This window comes from Pipistrellus kuhlii, unplaced genomic scaffold (assembly GCF_014108245.1).
Source record: "Pipistrellus kuhlii isolate mPipKuh1 unplaced genomic scaffold, mPipKuh1.p scaffold_m20_p_10, whole genome shotgun sequence".
NCBI classification, from domain to species: Eukaryota; Metazoa; Chordata; class Mammalia; order Chiroptera; family Vespertilionidae; genus Pipistrellus; species Pipistrellus kuhlii.
The window spans coordinates 30384502-30403410 of NW_023425405.1; the positions used below are offsets into that span (position 1 = coordinate 30384502).

Below are 18909 nucleotides of genomic sequence, written 5' to 3' on the forward strand. Positions count from 1 at the left end.
CCAATGTGTTACAATTGCTTACAGTAACATGCTGTATAGGTTTGTAGCCTAGGAGGAATAGGCAATACCACATAGCCGAGGTGAGTAATGGGCTATAGGCTATATCATCTAGTGTTGCCAGAGTAAAGGGGTCCATTTACCTGCTCACATGGAAGCCCAGTAAGACACAAGCAGGAGCCTGCAGCAAAGAAAGTAGGGGTTGGTTTGTAAGAAGTGGCCCATGCTCAGACACAGGGGAGCTAATGCTAAGAGACCTTGCTCAACTACAGTTTCTCGGGAATGGGTTATATAGAGGGGGAAATTATTACTTATGGGGACTAATGGAGTTGGGGTCTTGGTCAGGTTTATAGTCTCTCCTGATTGGCCTGCGCTGAGGTGGGGGGAGGGGTAGTTGATCAGTGCAGCTGGTCTTGATGTCAGCCATGGCATCACTTCATCTCATTCTGCTCCTTTTCTGGGCCTGGATCCAAAACACAACTGAGGCCTAGATGCTAGCTATCCCTAATTTGACCAAAACTTCAAAAAAATAATTTGCCACATGACAAGAAGAAATGAATGCATTTTATACCAGTACACTCAAAAAAGCTTCACCATAAAACAGAAATAGGTGATAAAAATTAAGCAAGGAAGATACCAGTAAGAATCACTGTGAATTCAGAGGTGAGTTTAGTATGCCACCACTGGAATCCTATGCACTTGCCAGATTTATGCCCTAAACTTAGCAGCACTAAGCTACATATTAAACCATCTGAAGTGGGAAACATGATTAGGTAGGTGATTCATAGCATCCATAAAATTAAATAGCACAAATGCTGTTCAGGAGAAACATATTATTCTTGGTACTGAAACAAGAGAGAAATTCCTAACCACATGTCCTAGAGAATGATAAGAACTGGATTTATGTCTACGATGAATTGCTTCAACTCTGTTTCATAAAAGCAGGTTCACAGGTCTTTTCAACAGCAGGCTGCAGGTTCTGTGATGGATATTTAGGGAAAGGACTTTGTCTGATCTGCTGGTGTTATTAGAAACACACTTTTGCATGTAGTATATAGAACACTATACTACATGGCACATACAAGTCTTTTATGGTGATTTTTCCCTCAGATCATGGTCATTAATTCCCATTATCAATGTAGGTGTCCATTCTTTCCCAAACAGAGAAATGGCCCTATAGAGACTGTAAGTGAGACAGAAATCCCATGTAACCCATTTTCTCAGAGGTGTTCCACAAGTATTAGATTAACAGTAATTCTTTAGTAAATTACCATTGATAAATTGCAAGTTGAGGAAATTAAAACAAATTTACTCACTGCGGGACTTGTCAGAATCTTTAAAATATTTATTACACAATACATTTCTCTATAAGATGTATATGTGTTCTTTTGTGTTTTCCAAATATATTTTCCAAACGAAATCCTTCTCTTTGTGGAGAATCTCATGAGTTATTTCAAAAAATACTCTTGAGATCTTCCAAATTCTTTTATTTTGCACTGTGCATTTGGATTAATTCCAACTTTGATTCAAAACCAATCCCATAAAGAGCAAGTTACATATATTCTGACACTGATATGTGTGCAGCACCTTGAGTTGCTCTCTTGGCACAGACTGCTGCCAAAATAACAATGAGATGTAATGGCTTGATGGGATTTTAAAGAAATAACTTCTGAAATCATATTTGTTTTCTATTCTCTGAACTCAAATATGTGCCATAAATTCCTTTAAGGATCATATTCTACCTGATCTTTGCCTTCTAAGTCGTGGAAAGGACTTTGGCCAAGAGTAATAAAATCTGATCTAAGAAAATAGAAAGATTGATTTAAGTTTCACATGGTGCCATTTTCTAATGAAAATTATTAATACAAAGGATTCAAAGACCCTTGGAGACAATATTAAAATTTTGGCCACATGTAGCTATATTCTTTTAAAAATGGTCTCAAAATATATAGAAATGAAAATAGTGAACTTAGTACTATGACAACAGTATTCTACCCAAATTATGCAGTCATTTAGATCTGAAAATATATAATGAAAAACAAAAACAAGCCTGGATATACGAAGAGCTAGAAGACATGCAGAGCAACTGGAACTCTCATACTAATGGGGACACTAAAGAGTACCTACACTGAATAGTTTGGCAGTTTCTTAATCTTAAAACATGCTTACTCTGCTGTACATTAAAATAGGAATAGGACATGAACTTTCATTATTTATAGTAATGTGCAAATTGTAATATTTTTTTCTATATTTCAACTACAATTGTCATACAAGAAAAATAAATATAACATATATGATTTCCAAATTAGAAATGAAGCTTCTGAACCTGGTTGAAGAGTCTGTATATGGAAATCATCCTTATGTTTGGCTTGTAGCTATGTTTGGCTTTTACTATTCATAGCTAATTCTCCTATTTTGAGCTGTGCACTCCAGATTTATATATTCAACTGCTGGAACCATCTCCTCTTAGGTGTCTACAGGCATCCCCTTATGTTTAAAGCCAAATACCCCAATTTGTTTGTTTTACTAAATAACTCAATTCTTTGATCTGCTTAAACCAACCTTTTAAACTATGCATCCAAATGTATCTAGAATCTTTGAACTTGTGAAAGTCACAGACGTGTGATGCCTGGACCATATTAGTCATTTCTGAACAGCCCCTGCTTTCACTTCCCCCAAATCTGTTCTTCATACAGAAACTAGACTGATGGTTTTGATACTGATGGTTTTAATACTGTATAAGGTCATGTGACTCTTTTGTTTAAAGCCCTCCAATGCTTTTTTGTTTGTATTAGTTAGAGCACCTTTAGCCTCAAATAACAACTGAAACACATAACACATTAAACGTTTAAATTGTATTTAATGTCCTAATGTATGGTTAAGTCTCCTTAAGTAATAATTTGGAGGTCAATACATTTTCTACTTTGAGCCTTTTCATTTATCATGTGGCTTCCAACTTTAAAAAAAAAAAAAAAAAGGACCTAAAATCATACATAGAGTATGAACTCAACTATGTAAAAAAAAAAATCTTAAATGTAAGATTAAAATATTAATGAAGCTCTAACTGATAGATGGAGTTATGATTTCCTTTTTCTTATGCTTGTTCTGCATTTTCCTTTATTTCTGTAATGAACATAGATTGTTTTTGTAATCTTAGAAAAATAAACTTTTCAACCTAGTGATGTAAGAGGTTTTAAGTCCCGTTCCCCAAAATTGTCTCAACTGACTAAAGAGAAGGATATGTGGTGAGGTGTTATGGACTGAATTGTGGCCCCCCCCCAAAAAAAATTTATATGTTGAAGCCCTGATGTCCAATATGACTCTATTTGGAGGTAGGGCCCTTACAGAGGTAATTAATGTTAAATAAAGTCATAAGGACTTCTTAGATAAGAACTAAATGTCCCCTCAGAAGGGTAAAGGCTGGAGATATGTGAGCACCAAGGCAAAGGTGAGAATCTCCTTCCTAGCTTCCATCTTGACATTCACCTTAATGGTTTTTATTTTTATTTTTTTATTATTTAAAAAAAATATTTTATTTATTTTTTACAGAGAGGAAGAGAGAGGGACAGAGAGTTAGAAACATCAATGAGAGAGAAACATCGATCAGCTGCCTCTTGCACATCCCCTACTGGGGATGTGCCCGCAAGCAACCAAGGTACATGCCCTTGACCAGAATTGAATCCGGGACCTTTCAGTCGCAGGCCGATGCTCTATCCACTGAGCCAAACCGGTTTCGGCTAATGGTTTTTATTTAACACTTAATAGAAACATGTCTATACCATGAACTGCTTATTCAATCCAATTTATGACACTGCTGCAGTGGATGAGCCCTGTAATCTGTGTGTGGTGAGGCCTGGTGGTGAGTACTAGGGTTCAGATAGATCCACCCTACTAGGAAGCATTTGGGCCTTTAGGGCCAATGACAGCAGAGGAGAATGGGGTTATCTAGCATGTAGGAGAGTATAGAATTTCTCACAAAAGAAAAAACCCATGGACTTAGAAGCTTTTCTGTAAACAAATTCTCATTTCTCCCAATTGTCCAAGTCTCCAAAACCAATAGACAAGTCTTCTGACTGGAACCCCTCTGTAATAGGTCATGAGCACTCACCAGCCTGAAAAAGTAGAAATCACAAGAGGAATACCTTAAATGGTCTTTTTTTGTAAGACTGGAGGTTAAGGAGAAGACATCTCAGATAATTAACGCAGTCCCCACTCACCGAAAAAGCATTCAGTAAAAAGCAAAGTAAAGTATTCAGGGCCTGATGGAGATGGATCATGTTTATAGCTTCTCTTCCACTCCCTCAACTTATGATATATCTAAACTCAAAAGTGCCACATATACCTGGAGGTATAATATCAAGGAATAGTTATCACATCTTTTTTAAGGGAAAATGAAGCATTAGAAGCCATGTACCCATTGAAAGACCATTTGGGAAATGAGGGTGAGGAGGAGATTGCCAAAGTAGATGAAGGAAATACTTTGAGTATTACCCCGTAGGAAATTAAAAATAATTTTAGGTTTTATACACACAAAGAACTAAACAAAAGATAAAAAAAATATTACATGATAAGAGACATAATAGGGGAGCTAAGAGAGTTAAGAAAAAATATTTCAGAAAACAAATAATGTGATTGTAGTATTTAATTTAAAGCGAGAAGAGTGAAGAAAAATATACCCAAGGTATAGACTAGAACAAATCTGTTAGAAAGCATTAGAAACGAGAGATGGACATGGTCAGAAACAATATATGGATATGGAAAACAAATGGGATCTGGTGGCTTTGTTGGGAATTAATTCCTGGTGAACAGCTTTCTCAGTCATCTTAGAGGGCTGATTTGTTGGTTTGAACTTGTAAGAGCCTCTTGGGTGAAATTTGAAACTGTTCCCTATATACCCAGTGCAAGGAAAGACCAAAGAAAGAGGGGTAGCATTCCAGATTGGCAGGTGGCAGGTTAAATAAGCAAGGGAGTAACATTAGATCTCCACACCCACCAGCCAGAACATTAAAAGTTTATACAGAAGCCTTAACTGGGTTCAGTCATGGCAACAGCACATTGCTTACTTTAGTCTGTGTCCTTGAAAAGAGCCTAAGTTATTGGAATGGTGGGCAGACTGTATGTGCTAAGGACAGGAGGGGGTGAGGATCCCCTGATTACCTGGGTTTAGCTGCAAGGTTGATTCTCTCAGTGACCTCCTCCAACATGATTTCCAGCAAATTCCTCACTCTAGCCCTGAAAGTAGTGGCTTCTAATAGTACCTGCTTTTTCTCTATTCTTAAGAGTTTGCTTAATTTTTATTAGTCCTTCATTACTCCATTTCCCTATTGTAGCTGACAATTCTTCATATTAATCTGCCTCTGTTCAAATTGCTGTGATTTCTCTTCCTGAATGGACAGTTTCAAAGTTCCTAGAGATTTCTGATCACTTGGTGTATGGGTTTTTGTTATTTATTTATTTTTTTATGTCTTTTCAATACAAAAGCTTCTGAAATTTTTATACTGGTTATTTGCTATTGAGAGCACTAAAAGTAGCAAGTTTTCATGTCTTGTCAAGTTTTCATGTCAGGCCCCCATTGACTAGGAAACTCTGGGCAGAGATCTGACATAGATGTTTGGATAGGAAGGCACCTGGCACTATCTTGGGCTTCCTCCTTCTGGATTGGGTACAGGTTTAAAGCAAGCACTCTATTCTACGAACTGTGGCTTTACCTGACATATTTTACATCAATGTGTTTTGTATCTGTGGAATTTGGGGGGGGGGTGTAAATTTTAGAATGAGAGACTTTATATTTAGCTAAGTTATATAAAGCTAAAAATATTATAGTAAGATGTACCAGTACACTTATATATGTAATCTTCTGGAAAGAAAGAAAGAATTTACACCAGAACAACAAGAGTTGAGAAAATAAGGAATACAAGGATTGGGAGGACCACTGGTGTCATTTAAACACAGAACTAAATTTACATCAACCAAAGGATTTGTATGCATGCATATGAATATAACCAATGGACACAGTCATGGGGGGTGGAGGGTGAGGGCATGTGCAGGGTGGGGGGGCAGCTGGGGAGTGGCCAGAGGAGGAAAAAGGAGACTTATGTAATACTTTAAACAATAAAGAATTTAAATGAATGAATGCATAAATGTAGTATATGTTTATTTGTTCCAGACAAGCTTATTGAGTGCCTATGATATAAGTTCTTCTGAATGAATTTGAGTCTAATGAAGCTTCAGTTAAAATACCAATAGAATTCTTTCAAGTTTACTCTAAATAGAACCATCTGAACAAATGTGAAAAAAATAGTTTAAAGCTTTTGAAAAATAAAGTTCATTCATTAGAAATTATTCACCAAGTTACCATACATTTTTATGATAGTACAATAACTAAGACAACATGGAAACAGCAAAAGATTAAGACATATGATGATAACAGTGGAGAGCCTGGAAACAGTCCAGATATGTAGAGAATAGTATGAACATTACTGAGTTTAACTCATTGTTTGGGAAGAACTGTGATCCATCCAGGGCAAATAAGGAATGTATAATATGAAATAATGACTTCACACCATAGACAAAACTAAACTCCAGGTGACCAAAGGAATTTGGAGAAACCAAAAATCCTGTAAACATTCTTAAGAAAACATAGTTTATTTTTTTATAGAATTATGGTGAGGAAGACATTCATAAGCAAGACCCAAAAGCAGAAGTAATAAAAGACAATAACACCCACAAAGTTGCACTTGCTATACGACAGTATTTATGTAATACAATTACAAGAAAATAAAGAATGAGAGAACATTTGCCACATGCATGAAAGAAATACTTAAGTATAGAATGCAAGTAGCTTATAAATAACTGGAGACCTGGTGCAGAGCATGTGGAGTCCCTCGGCCTGGCTGGCAATCGAGGCCATCTTGTCCAGTCCCTATCAGGGCTGATCTGGGGCTGGCTAGCTGGAGGGACTGCAAGAGGTTGGCCGGCCATGGAAGTTGGCTGTGGGAACACACTGACAACCAGGGGGCAGCTCCTATATTGAATATCTGTCCCCTGGTGATCAGTGTGCATCATAGCGACTGATCAACTGGCCATTAGCTTGTTCAGTCATAATGGTTGCTTAGACTTTTATATATGTAGATACAGAAAGACAATAAAATGAAATCAAGATATATTTAAAAAGAAATCATGCACGAAGCAAAACAAATGGCTAATAAATGTAATGGAATGTTTATCATAATCATTAGGGAAATGCAAATTAAAACAAGATGACTTTGTGAGCCAATCAATTGGCTAAAACTTTTAAGAGATTGATAGTAGCCAGTGTTAGCAATAGTTAAAGACAATTTTGGAAGAGAATCTGGCAATTGTCAAAGCATAGATTTTACATATCCTTCAACACATAATTCTACTGCTGGGAATCTATTTCGTGTGAAAATATGCACAAAATACAAGATATTTATACTATGATGCTCATTGATGCATTATATTTATTAACTAAAACTGGAAGACTACACTTGATTGCACAACAATGGAGAAGTAGTTAAGTGAGTTATGATGGTGTGAGGTCTTTAGTTGACTTTTTTCTCAGATGCATTCTTCTCTTCCTCCTTTCTTACTGTGTATTTCCAAGGATAGGCTTCTCAGACTTATTTTCCTAAGCTCCTCTCTCAGCTGGCTTCTGACTTTTTAGGCTAATAAGTTCTGCGGGGAGATTGGTTGGTAGGGAGAAGTCACAACAGTTTTTTCCATTCCCTCTCTGCTCCTGCCAAACAAGCTCATTGTGGTTTTAACTTTCCCTAAGCTCAACTCACACAACCTCCTCCTTTTGTCCCTTTAGTTTAAGGATGCAAGTAGCTTCCTATTGATATTAATCTCTGGATTGTCCCTTTGTTCAGACTTGGCTTTTTACCTTTTCCATCATCTCTCTAATTAATTCTTTGTATTCAAATTCCGTTACTTTAAATACTTAAAATGATTTTGTTTTTCTGCTTGGAACACACACACACACACACACACACACACACACACACACCCCTCAGCAGCCAGTTTAAAAAAAAATGCTATGGAACAATATACTGAGTGGAAGAATTTTCCTGTTAAGTTATTGACTTCAAGATGGAAAGTTGCTATATCTTATTTTTAATATGGCCTGTTAGAAGAAAAAATTAAACAATGTGTGTATGTTAAAATGATGATGGTAATAATAATGATAATCAAAACTTTTGAGGAAAAACAGGTATGGCAAAATACCCTCTAGGACAAGTTGTTCTTATGAAGTTGAAAGTAGGGATTTGGAGGTACAACTACTTTTTACTTTATTTTCCACTTTGTTGTTTGGATGTTTTTCTCCTGAAATGGATTAGATTTATAATTTCAAAAAATTTAAAAAGCAGGTAATAAAACACTGTGCTTAATCTGTTCCTGATCAGTTTTATTAAATACTAGGGGCCTCTTGCATGAAATTCATGCATTTGTGGGGGAGGGTAGGATCTCTTAGCCTGGATTGTAAGAGGGCATAGGTCATGCCAAGGGAGCCCACCAGTGCACCAGGGAGAGATGCAGGAGGTTAGCCAGCCAGGGAGGGATCTAGGGAGGACTCCAGAGCATGTCCTGCCCATCTCACTCAGTCCCAATTGGCCATATCCTAGCAGCAAGCTAATCTAATGTTAAGAGCATCTTCCCCCTGGTGCACCTCATAGCGTCTGTTCGACTGCCCCCTAGTGGTCAATGCACGTCACAATGAATGGTTGAGGGACTTTATCATATCCTTAGCATATTGTGCTTTGATTGGTTGAATGGACAACCAGACACTTAACATATGAGGCTTTTATTATATAGGATGTATGTCCCTATGTATTCATTTGCCCTGGGAATAATCTAAAGTACAGTTAATTCTGCAGCATTTTGAAAGTGAAAGTTTATTTCAAACTAGATCAATATTTTAGGGAATAACTTGAGCCTGCCAGTTCCACTTATTTGTGATTATGTCAGAAAGGCACCAGGTGAATGTCAAAGGTTGCACCCAACTGAACTGAAAGGTTTAGGAGTACACAAAATGCACCCACGTGCACATGCCTTAAATGTCTACCAGTGTCAATTCAGCTATGAGTAATGAGCCATGGTATGTATTTTTTCAACTTTCTGTCTGACCTCAGGTAAGCCTCCCTGCAATACTCCACATTAACTCACAATCTGTAACTCTTCCAATGTCTACTTCAGGTCCTTTTCAAGACAAAGCAGCATACTATAGTATTTTTGCATTTCTTCATGTAACAATGCATGTGTAAAAATGTGCTACCATTTTTATTAGGTTCTGTTTTTTTTTTTTCTCCTCATGAGTCATTACAAAGTTTTTTTTTTCGGTATCGCATCCTTATCCCATTTTCTTCATAAGCCCAATGGTTTTTATTGCACAATTTTTAGCAAGACATAAGTCACATGTGAAAGGTGGTGTGAGGGTAGGCTAAATAGACATCTCAGGCAATGATTAAAGAAAAATTTAATTTATTTAAGGAAAAGGGGATGGAAGATGGGGATATCCAAAGGAAAGGGCTACACAGCACTGAGCCAAAGGGTATTGCAGCAAAAATGTATTTAGGAAAGTAAAACAAGGAAAGGTATAGAAACAGCAACAGGAAAAAGCCTAGACTGGGCTCCTTTGGTTCACTGAGAAGTCAGAGAAAAGGGGGCTTTGGAGAGATTCACCAGATTAGTGTAGGATGAGCTGCTGCTGCCCATTGCTCCCCTGGTTGCAAGTATTTTGGGATTACCTAGAGTTAGGGGATATTACCCTGTGGGGGAAGGGAAAGGAATGGCATGGGTGTGCTCCTTGCAAGGTGAGCGCACTCTGGGCCCTTTTCCTGAGTGTATTGATCTCTTTCTTGCAGATAGAAATCTTAGGGAAGGTCTGTGGGGAGGGTCTTAATAGAATATTCATCAACTTTCTCAGTGTTCTCTTTCAGCATCCTAGTCTCCACTGATTGGATGGTACCAGGCAGGGGGCCATTAGTCAATATAGCTGGTCCTGGGGCAACTAAGGTATCACTTGTTTGGTTTTGCTGTTTTTTTGGAGGCCTGGAGCTGAAATACAACTGAGGCCTAGATGTTATCTTCAGGGAGGAAAAGGTGGGGTCTGAAATGCTTAAGCAGTGATCTGAAAGATCAGGGCTCCAAACTAACCAGTCAATGCTAGGGGAAGAAAGGTTACCTGGGGGTGAGGTTCTTATTTTCTCATTTTTGCCCCTTGCTAGGCATTCAGGGCTCTTTGCCCTGGTGTTTCTGTACCTGGCCCACCGTCCTTGCTCTGCTCGTGTCTAAAAATGAGATAGTGCAACTGACTGTGTCTTTGAGTAGTAATTTATTTGTTGCTTATCTATAGTTTCTATTTTCCCCCTAAAACAATAATTTATTAATAGCTTAATAAATTTTTTATCAAAATGTTCAAAATAAAAGATTAGGTGATGTAGGTGTTTCTTTCAGAGTCCAACATGGAAAAAGCACAGGAAAAGAGTGGGTCTGGTTCCTGAGTAGAGGAGCTGGAGATTGAGAAATAAAAGAAAGAAAGAGACCATACACAAAGATTGAAGGAAAAAGCTAGGAGCCAGATGGGACCACCATTCTCTCTGATGGAGGGACAGGGACCCAGAGCCTACATAGCAAGTTTATTTTATATCCCTAAATACCAGGAAGTTTCACCAAAAATTAGGATCAAAGGAGATTATTTGCATTCTTGAGTAGGCCCAAGCATTCCTAGTGCTTGACTGGATTTACATATCAAAGTCACACTCCAGGACACTTGGACTGAAATGAAGGCAAAGGTGATAACATTCTTGCCTTTTTGGCAAAGCATATTCCCAGGGTGTGGCTTTGCCTGTGGCCTTGGTTTCAGCTGACAATAGTTAAAGAAATGTCCATAAACCTTCCCAGGAGCTGTCTACCAGGTGGTAGCCAAAGAATGAGTACAGCCATTCTAAGTGAAGGCTTGAGGCTCTTAGGAGCTTGAAGCTCCCCTCATCACTAGTGATGCAATAAATGTCCTTTAGTCTCCCTGTAAGAAACTGATTGAAGCTCCTCTTGGAAAGCAGAGATGAGGTGTCATCACCCCATCCTGGGAGCTTTTTCAATCATCTAGGCCCCATACGTTTGAACCATAGAGATCTGACTAGTCAACATTCTTTTAAACAATGTAACAAGCCAAATGCCTCTAAATTGGTTTGCAACACTTCAAAATTAGCATGATCCAGATCCAGAAAGATAACAATATGATATATTCAGTGCTTACTGTCTTTCAAGCTTAGTCTTGTTAAAAGAGATTAGAGCACCCTGTCCTTTGAGAAAATGACTGTGAGGGGAGGTTACAAACTTGAACCCCTTGGGAATTGCAAAAGGGAGAGAGAAAAGAAAAAGAATTTTCTTCATGGGATTTGAGTCTTCAGTTTCTGCCCACTTTTTCAGAGTGAACTTTCACTTGTTAACCCTTTTTTTTCTTCCCCTTTTCAAGAAGGTATCTGTGCTTTTCTTTTGCTTGTTTATCTTGTTTCCATCAGTTCTCCACCTAGAGCCAAACTCCACTGTTTATCTTTGGTTTGGGCAGGCTCACCCTCTTCCTCCCCCACAAGCCGGGTTCCTGGGACCGGGCCCACTGAACTTTGCACTGGTTCTTGATCCCAGTATTTTCCTGTCTCTGCACAGGACCTGCTGTGTGTTCCGTCTCTGCGGAGTTTTGTTTCCAGCCGTGCTCTGACAAAGGGCTTGTTCTGTGAAGCACGTCTTGTCCTCTTTGTCCAGCCTCTGGCTTAAACCACCGAATCACAAATATTCTCCAGCTGGGAAGCAGAGCAAGGCAGAGATGAAAAACCCAGAAGCCCAAGAGGATGTTTCCCTTTCCCAGGGAATCCGCATGATGTTTTACGTGATGAAGCCCAATGAAACGTCATTCCAAACCCTGGAAGAGGTGCCTGATTATGTAAAACAGGTGAGACTCTCTAGAAAAAGGCTGCTCTTCTTTTTCTTAAGAAGTCAAACACATCTTGAGGTTTCGTTTACTTTCACTTTTCAAATTATGAAATTCTAGTAAAATTAACTCCATTTCATAAAGACATGGAGCAAAAGGAGAATTTCTATTTGAACTGAATTTCTATATAATATCCACAACCATCTTCTATTAAACTCCTTTCCATGGTATGTCACTCCAGAATACAACAGAAGCTTTTAAAGTTTTCCTGGACACAGGGACATTACACATTTAGCTGATAGAAGCTGTTATCAGTAAACTTTGTGACAATTTTGTTTTCAAAGGGTAAACTTGTCTGCTACCTCCCAGAAACTGTTTCCTCTTTAATTTGGTAGAGTATAGTTCTGTAGAATGGATACATAGCTGACTGAGTCCAACTCTGACTTCCTAACTTTGAACTTGAATCAAGTTTTATTTGAAACTCTGAAGTGTTTAGAGGCACTTTTCACTTTTGGTTCCTGGCTATGATTGGAAATGGAAATATCCAGAATTAGAACTTGAATACTGAGGTTCCCCACCCTGTCAGAGTTGTTCCTATAACACTTACTGGTTCAGACCAGAAATAGAAGAGAAAAAAATGACATCAGAGAATATGTTCTTGGGAGTTTATTTTTTGAAGATTTAAAACTCACAGTCAGCTTCCAAATGAATGAAACCCATCATTCTTTTTCAGGATTTGATATTACTCATACTTTCTGTTTTTTGGTTTTGTTTTTTTAAGAAAAAAATGTGATATTTATGTCCTTAAAATCAATATTTAAAAAATATTTATTGTTGAAAATATTATGTATGTCCTCCCCACTTTCCTCCCCCCCCATTGACCTCTACTATTTTGGCCTGCTGCCCCAGACCTTTACCACCCTATGATCTGTGTCCATGGGTTATGCATAAAATATCATTCTTTTTTTTTTTATATTGTAATACCAAATCTAGTCCAATATTTGGTCATTGGTAGTGACACCTAAAAACATCTATTATATAAAGTAAAAATAAAGCTGAACAAATAAAACTTGAGTGATATTTCAAACACTTAAAATGACCTCATTCTTAGAAATACTCAGAAGAATATTCTTTGTTCTTACAGTTTCAACTTTTGTCATTCCTGTAATACTAATATGAAAATCTAGACGTGTGTACATCTTTAAGGAATACCTTTTAAAGTAGTCTAGCTTAGTCATATGTACAATAGATGAGATTTTTGCACTTATTTTAAAATTAGATCTACCGTATTTTTCGGACCATAACACGCTCCGGACCATAAGACGCACCAGTTTTTAGAGAAGGGAAATGAAGAAAAAAAGATTCTGAAACAAATAGTGTCCTAAAATATTTTATGTGCATTAAAACCCAACATCACAGTCATAAACACATGTAATCAACCCTGTAAAGTAAACAGCAGCATTTAGAACCATTTTAGAGCAGGGCAAGCACACAGAGACCACACAGAGCCGGGCAAGTAAAAAAACTTTTTTTTTAAAGTATATGTGTAGGCTATATTTGGACCATAAGACGCAGGGACTTTTTCCCCTCACTTCTGGGGGAAAAAAAGTGCGTCTTATGGTCCGAAAAATACGGTAATTTGTAACATATCCCTCCTACTCTCATTTTCTTGGTGCAATTATCAGGTTGCATTTGTTTATATTTTATTTCCAAATTAGTTGATAGAATGGAGCAACTGTTTTATATATGTCTGAAATAATCAAATTCATTTTTTAGGAGAAAAATCATCCTCTAGGAAAGATGCATACCTTCTCTTTCTATGAAATGTCACTCTGGAACTGCCACTTCTGGAATGACTAATGATGAAATGTGAGAGAATTTCAGACTGAGCACAATAGCATCTCCTTTCTGCGATTTTCTTTCCAGGCAACTCCATATTTCATTTCCTTGATGCTGCTGGAACTAGTTGTCAGCTGGATCCGCAAAGGGAAGCCCCCAGGGCGTTTGGATGATGCACTAACGTCCATATCAGCTGGTGTTCTATCTCAGCTTCCAAGGTGAATTAGTTGGTTAGCAACACTGAAGGAATCAACTGAAATTCTCAAATATGATGGGAAATGAATTTATTTGCACATATGTCTCCAAAGAGTTCAGTTACTGTCATTATATAAAATGTTGATATTTTGCCCATTATAGATATTTCTTTTCATTCATTACGAAAGACAGCTCTAAATACAATATTATTTACCTTGATTACTGAGCTAATTGGTGCCTCCTTTAATTTTGTGTCCATAGAATATGTTTTATTTGAGTTACTATAGAAATATGATATGCAGACACTCCCCAGTCAAAATCCCATAAAACTGGATCACTACAGTGGTCTCTAAGTGGCATCTATTGGCCTATCCCATTTGCAGCCAAACACTTTCATAATGTGAATCTGGTGGAAACTCTTTACAGGTTCCATTTTGCCTGAGGATAATGTGTGAGTCCCTTCCCTGATCTATGGAAATCTTGGTCTGCCCATTTTTGCTTGTGGACCCTTTATTGGCTTTCGCCCTTTTGCAGTGTTTGATCCTTCTATACTCTATTTCTTGCCATTGCCCAGAAGTCACACGTGTTTCCCTCTGCTTAGAAAGTGGTGAACTCCTAGACTTACCTGAAGGATCATGCTCTTCCGCAAATCATATTTGCCTTCCAACCCTACATTAGACACCACTTCATTTATGGACCCATGGAATCTTGTACTTACTCTGCTCACAGAATTGTCTCATGGCATTATCTCACCTGTTTTGCTCCCAGCTCTTCCTGCTAACTTGCATGCAACTTGAGAGAAAGATTTGTTCTTTCTTTCATAGTATTAATTCATTTGCCTGGAATAATGTTTGAAACCTGAACTTTTTTTTTATATAAAAAGTCATCTATTATTCTCACGGTGTATATTAATGATGAAATTGGATGATGAGGGGACAAAACAACAGTAAAATGACCTATGTAGGGGAGGAACAAACTTTCCTCTACTTAGGTTCTTCTGCCTGGCCTAGTAATTAAGCAGACAGGAGACAGGTTAGCAAGAGGAAAAAACAAATTCAATACATACATATGTATGGTAACACCCCACATGTGAAAGAGAGACCCACATGCACTAGAGTAGGGGTGTCGAACTCAATCAGAGAAGGGGCCAAAATCTAAAATCCAGCCTAAATCGCAGGCCGAATGGTTTACTGAACAGTCATAAACTGTCATTGTGATGGAAACGCAGCGGAGTGCAGTGATGACAGCGCAGTGTGGGCCACATTGCAAGGCCTGGCGGGATGGATTTGGCCCGCGGGCCTTGTGTTTGACACATGTGCACTAGAGGTTCAGATACATAAAGGAAACATAAGGATTGAAGATATCCCGTGCTAAGGATGAGGTGGGGTGCCTTAGAGGCTTCAAAGTATCATTGAAAGATCAGAAGAAGAACAGAACCTTAACAAATAGCAATTTATCCTGCTCTATAGGTAGGTAAAAAAAAAGTTTCTGATAATTTGTTATGGGCAAGACATCTAATTCAAATTCTAGGAGGTATACAGGGGGCGAGGGAGTAAGTTTCTCTTGAGCTTGCAACTCAAGCTGACTTTAGCTCAAAACAATCTACATACCACCGGGAAACACTTGGGTGACTCATTCTGGACCCCCACACCTACTACTTTTTAGAAAAAGAAAATTATAATGTGTGTAGAGGAGAAACCCATGAGGATTACTCAAGAGGCAGAGGATGAGGGAAGATTGCCTTAGAAGCATTAGCTTTGTGTTGTTGATGAATGTTCTCATTCCTACTTCCCACCCATTGCTGCTTTTACTGTTTTAAGAGCTTTACTTCTGACCAGTGTTCATTACTTAGGAATGTTTCCATGAACCGCCCAGTGGGAAACCAAGGTGGATTTTAAAAAATAAAATAAAATGAAAACTTAAAGATGTATGAGAAAAGGTGAGATCATTTCATACAATTGCATAAAATTGTCTAGAGAGGAAGTAAACCTAAAAATCAAATTTCTTTCATGGTTGCACATTGTTTCACAAACTGAGGCTCTATCTCAAGTTATTTTCAGTTAATCCCCAGAGTACCCTAAATAAGAATTTATAATTATACATACTGGTAATATTTTATCTCTCCCTTGAATAGAATTGAACAAGAAAATAATCCAGCATACTTAAAGGATACGTACATTTGGTTATTGTAGTTTATTCTGAGAAAGTTAAGTGTTTAATTTTAGAAATTTGAAAATAAATTGGTAACTGAGAAATACCTTGCAGGTGCAATTATGGATCACATATTCTGTTGAGTTGAAATGGATTTATTAAACACTCCAGGAGACATCAATTTGAATGAATGCTTTAACATTTCTTTTACTTTTTCAAGACTGACTTTGGTCAGAGTGAAATTTGATTTTTTCTCTTATCATAACATTGCAACTACTGGAAATATGAATTGCATCCTCAGTAGTACTATAATTCTGTTCAGCAGTGTGCTTTTAAGATAGTACAGAGTTTTAACAGGATATGTAAGAACCAGAAATATATTTTTGCTAAAAATCAAATCCCTAAAATATAAGGAAGATGAGGAGAAGAGATAGGATGAGAGAGAGAGAGGTGTAATTCTTTTCCTTCACATTCTACTATCTATTACACTCCTCAAGCTAACACAAGCTCTGATGCCCTTTGAAAGAAAGGTAAAAGGTTGTGAACTTGAATCTGGAGCATATTTTTCTATAGTTGTATTTTGAATGAGGTCAGCAAATGGCTTCTTTTTCTGGTAGGTGTGAACAGCAATTCTAAATTATGAAATGTATACAGTTTTATAATTTTTACAGTGGATTTTTACCTATCGTAGTCTTTTGTCTAAAGGATCTCGGCAAAGCAAATGATCTGAAAATAAAATTTTAAGATATTTTTGTTTATTTTGTTGATATTAAAATCACACAGATGTAAGCAGAGAGGAAAGCTGGTCTTCAGAACCCACTCGGATCCATCCCTCGGCAAAAGAGGAGAAAGAGGATTTAACGGAAACTCTTAAAACAATATTTCAGTTGAAGCCTCAGCATCAAGGGGAATCCTTGCACAAATCATTAACAGCTGAAGGTTAGGCTAACACGGCACTGGCTGTATCCTCTCCGAGGGACTAATTTCATTTTCCACAGGAGCAACGGTGGCTTGCTGTGTCCTTTAAATACATGATTGCAAGAAAAATGGTAGTATACCATTTGTTAATTCATTTGAGAGGAATTACACTTTGGATAATAATTCCAAATAGGCATGTAGCCTCCCACTAGAGAAGCTGTGGGAATCAAAGTGAAACCCTGAACATATTTTTCCACTTTGCTCTTCATGTAATAGAAATGCTGTATGCAGACTTAGAGGAAAAACAATGTTTATTTGAGGATCTCCATTTTATTGTTACATAAAATGTGAAATATCTTGGAGATTAGTAGCGTGCGTACCATATTGATAGAGAAAACGGCATGCTGTGCCTTTCAAATCTTTATGTCAGGGAAAATAGTAATCATAGACAAGATTATATCTTATTTACAAGCTTGTCAAACAGACCATCGTGTGTAATAAAAGTCCATCTGTCCCAAGAACCGGGTTCTGGGCAGGACTGCATCTGTTTTGCTTTTCTGGAATCCATGAGCAACCCTCCTAATCAGAATCCAGTCTTGAAGTTACAGACAAACATTTTTTCTTATTATAGTTAAACCCAGTGTATCACACACAGATAATCTGCCTTTCTATCAGTCATTTGCATATGTGGCTTAAAAAAAATTAAACTTAACATTTTACTAGCAACATTTTTACAAAATCTATTTTTATTAAACCTATTCAAAACTTGTGAATAATCCTGCTACTGACTTAAATGCTAACGAGTGAAAAATAATCACATCCTTCCCCCCTCCCCTGCTTCTTTAAGCAGAACTCAATTTCCAATCCTTCATTAGAAAACCAGGACCTCAATTTGTTACTTCCTTCCAATGTTTCTGCTTCCATAAATTGCATCCTCCCCAGAGAAATTTTATTCCCGATATAAATATTTACAGTATGTTTGTTTTTAATGGGTTCATTTATTCTGTTGAAACAGCGGATTATAAATCAAATTGCAATAGGTTGGAGGGATAATTTAAGTAGGTAAATTTTCAAGTAAGTTGGGGACTCTCCACTTTTAATACATATGGGTCCCTGCCAAATTTCAGTATGGAGTTAGCTGGGCAATGTTCAATGGTACATATGCAGTTTTACTACCATGACTGCCCTGGAATTTTCCATTCCTGACAAGAAAATTTCAAAAAAAAAAAAAAAATTTTAAAGAGGAGGAAATTAAACTTCTTTGAAATACTTTTGACTCCTTAGGGTGGGGCAGGAGAATAAAGAAAAATTATATTTTGGGTTTTTATACTAGACTTTAGGGTCAGAGATAATACTGCCTGTGGCAACATCAGACTTTTAACAAATGAGTGAATTTAAACAGTTATTCTTTGTGCACAATCAGAGATATATGTACTTGTGTAATATTAATAATAATACTTAATATTGATAGTAACAAATTTATTAACCTAGAAAATTATTAAAAGAACATCCCCTAGTAGAGAAAATAAAATTTTAAAACTTGCAGGTTTGTTAATTATATTTGCTAGGGAAAACACCTCAATTCTTCTAAACTTTTAACTTAGAAACCTTATAAATAGAGTTTATTGTTATCTGTGTACTTTCAGAGATTGCTGTTAGAATAATCATTCCTTGTGAATATAAACTACCTGGTGTTTATTAGCCCGGATTTGTGTGCTAATTCAGTAGAGTAACTGAATTACTTGAAGTAATTTACTTCTTGAAAAAGTGCAGCAAATTTACTTCAAAATCTACCATATTGTGTATATAAAAGTCTATCATTTTGTGGTTGTAGTAAAATGAAATTAAATAATTGTTTCATA

General features: G+C 37.1%; 1 protein-coding gene across 1 annotated transcript in view; it reads left to right on the forward strand.

Annotated features, from left to right (window-relative positions):
• Positions 1–11653: 11653 nt before the first annotated feature.
• Positions 11654–18909, forward strand: part of AGMO (alkylglycerol monooxygenase) — a 257909-nt gene continuing 250653 nt past the window's right edge. The window contains exons 1-2 of the mRNA XM_036429286.2: positions 11654–11965; positions 13871–14001. Coding sequence (XP_036285179.1) covers positions 11840–11965; positions 13871–14001 — 257 coding nt within the window. The 5' untranslated portion in view covers positions 11654–11839. The remainder of the gene's footprint in view (positions 11966–13870; positions 14002–18909) is intronic.